We start from the raw sequence: 1,108 nt of genomic DNA, 5'->3' as shown, positions 1-1,108 counted from the left end.
GTATTTGTTTTTCTTTGTCCCTGTTACTTATTTCTTTATTGCCCACAAGGGGCTAAACATAGAGGGGACAAACAAGGACAGACAAAGGGATTAAGTCAATTACATCGATCCCAGTACGTAACTGGTACTTAATTTATCGACTCCGAAAGGATGAAAGGCAAAGTCGACCTCGGCGGAATTTGAACTCAGAACGTAACAGCAGACGAAATACCGCTAAGCATTTCGCCCGGCGTGCTAACGTTTCTGCCAGCTCACCGCTTTTGTCCCTGTTACTACCACATGACGACCATTGTAGGTTTGTTTACTTCCCTGTAACTTAACAGTCCAGCAAAGACTGATAGAACAAGTACCAGACTTGAAATAAGTACTGAGGTTAATTTGTCCAACTGCATCCCTTCATGGCTGTGCCCCAGCATGGCCACAGTCAAATGAGCAAAGCAAGTAAAAGATACAAAAACAAAAAAAAAAACAAAAAAACTCAAAAGGTTTACTTACAATACAATGACATCGTCAAATGATATATCTGTCATGCTACGGTCAACATTTGATATCAAGCTGGTATCGTATATCTCGCTCCCAGTTTTAACCAAACAAAACACAGCATAACGACGATGATCTGCAAAATGGAATAGCGGAAGAACATCAACAATAATCAGAATGAGGGAGAGGAAACAATACACAAATTAATAATTTCTAAATCAGGAACAAAAGTCCTGCTGAATTTTCAGGAATACAAGTTAAATTTTTCAGGCTAAACCTCACAGCCAAAGGAAGGGTAGGTTGACTTATACCACCAAGACAACTTGGAAAGACCAAAAATTCCAGGTGAAATGCAGCAGGATTTGGAAAGGTAGCAACAATGTTTGAATGTTTACACTATATACTTATATTGACTTGTCTGCTGGAAAATAGGGTACATATCTTTAGATTTGGTGGGGGGGGGGTCATCATACGATCAATTTGTATTTTACTGAAGCATACTTGCTTATAGCCATCTGTCAATGTTGACAACGACGTAGTTCTCTAAGAGTCTTATCCTATATTTTGAGGGTTGATAAATGTGAAAACAGTCCGATCCCGGAATGGCAGGGCCTTGAACACAGATGAC

General features: G+C 39.6%; 1 protein-coding gene across 1 annotated transcript in view; it reads right to left on the bottom strand.

Moving 5' to 3' along the window:
• LOC106877941 (rhotekin) overlaps positions 1-1,108 on the bottom strand; it is a 135,905-nt gene that overhangs the window by 22,444 nt on the left and 112,353 nt on the right. The window contains exon 6 of the mRNA XM_052973016.1: positions 496-616. Within this exon, the coding sequence (XP_052828976.1) occupies positions 496-616 (121 nt within the window). The remainder of the gene's footprint in view (positions 1-495; positions 617-1,108) is intronic.

Source organism: Octopus bimaculoides, chromosome 14 (assembly GCF_001194135.2).
Source record: "Octopus bimaculoides isolate UCB-OBI-ISO-001 chromosome 14, ASM119413v2, whole genome shotgun sequence".
Taxonomy (NCBI): domain Eukaryota; kingdom Metazoa; phylum Mollusca; class Cephalopoda; order Octopoda; family Octopodidae; genus Octopus; species Octopus bimaculoides.
Note: the sequence above shows the minus strand (reverse complement) of the source record. Positions and strands in the feature narration are given on the sequence as shown.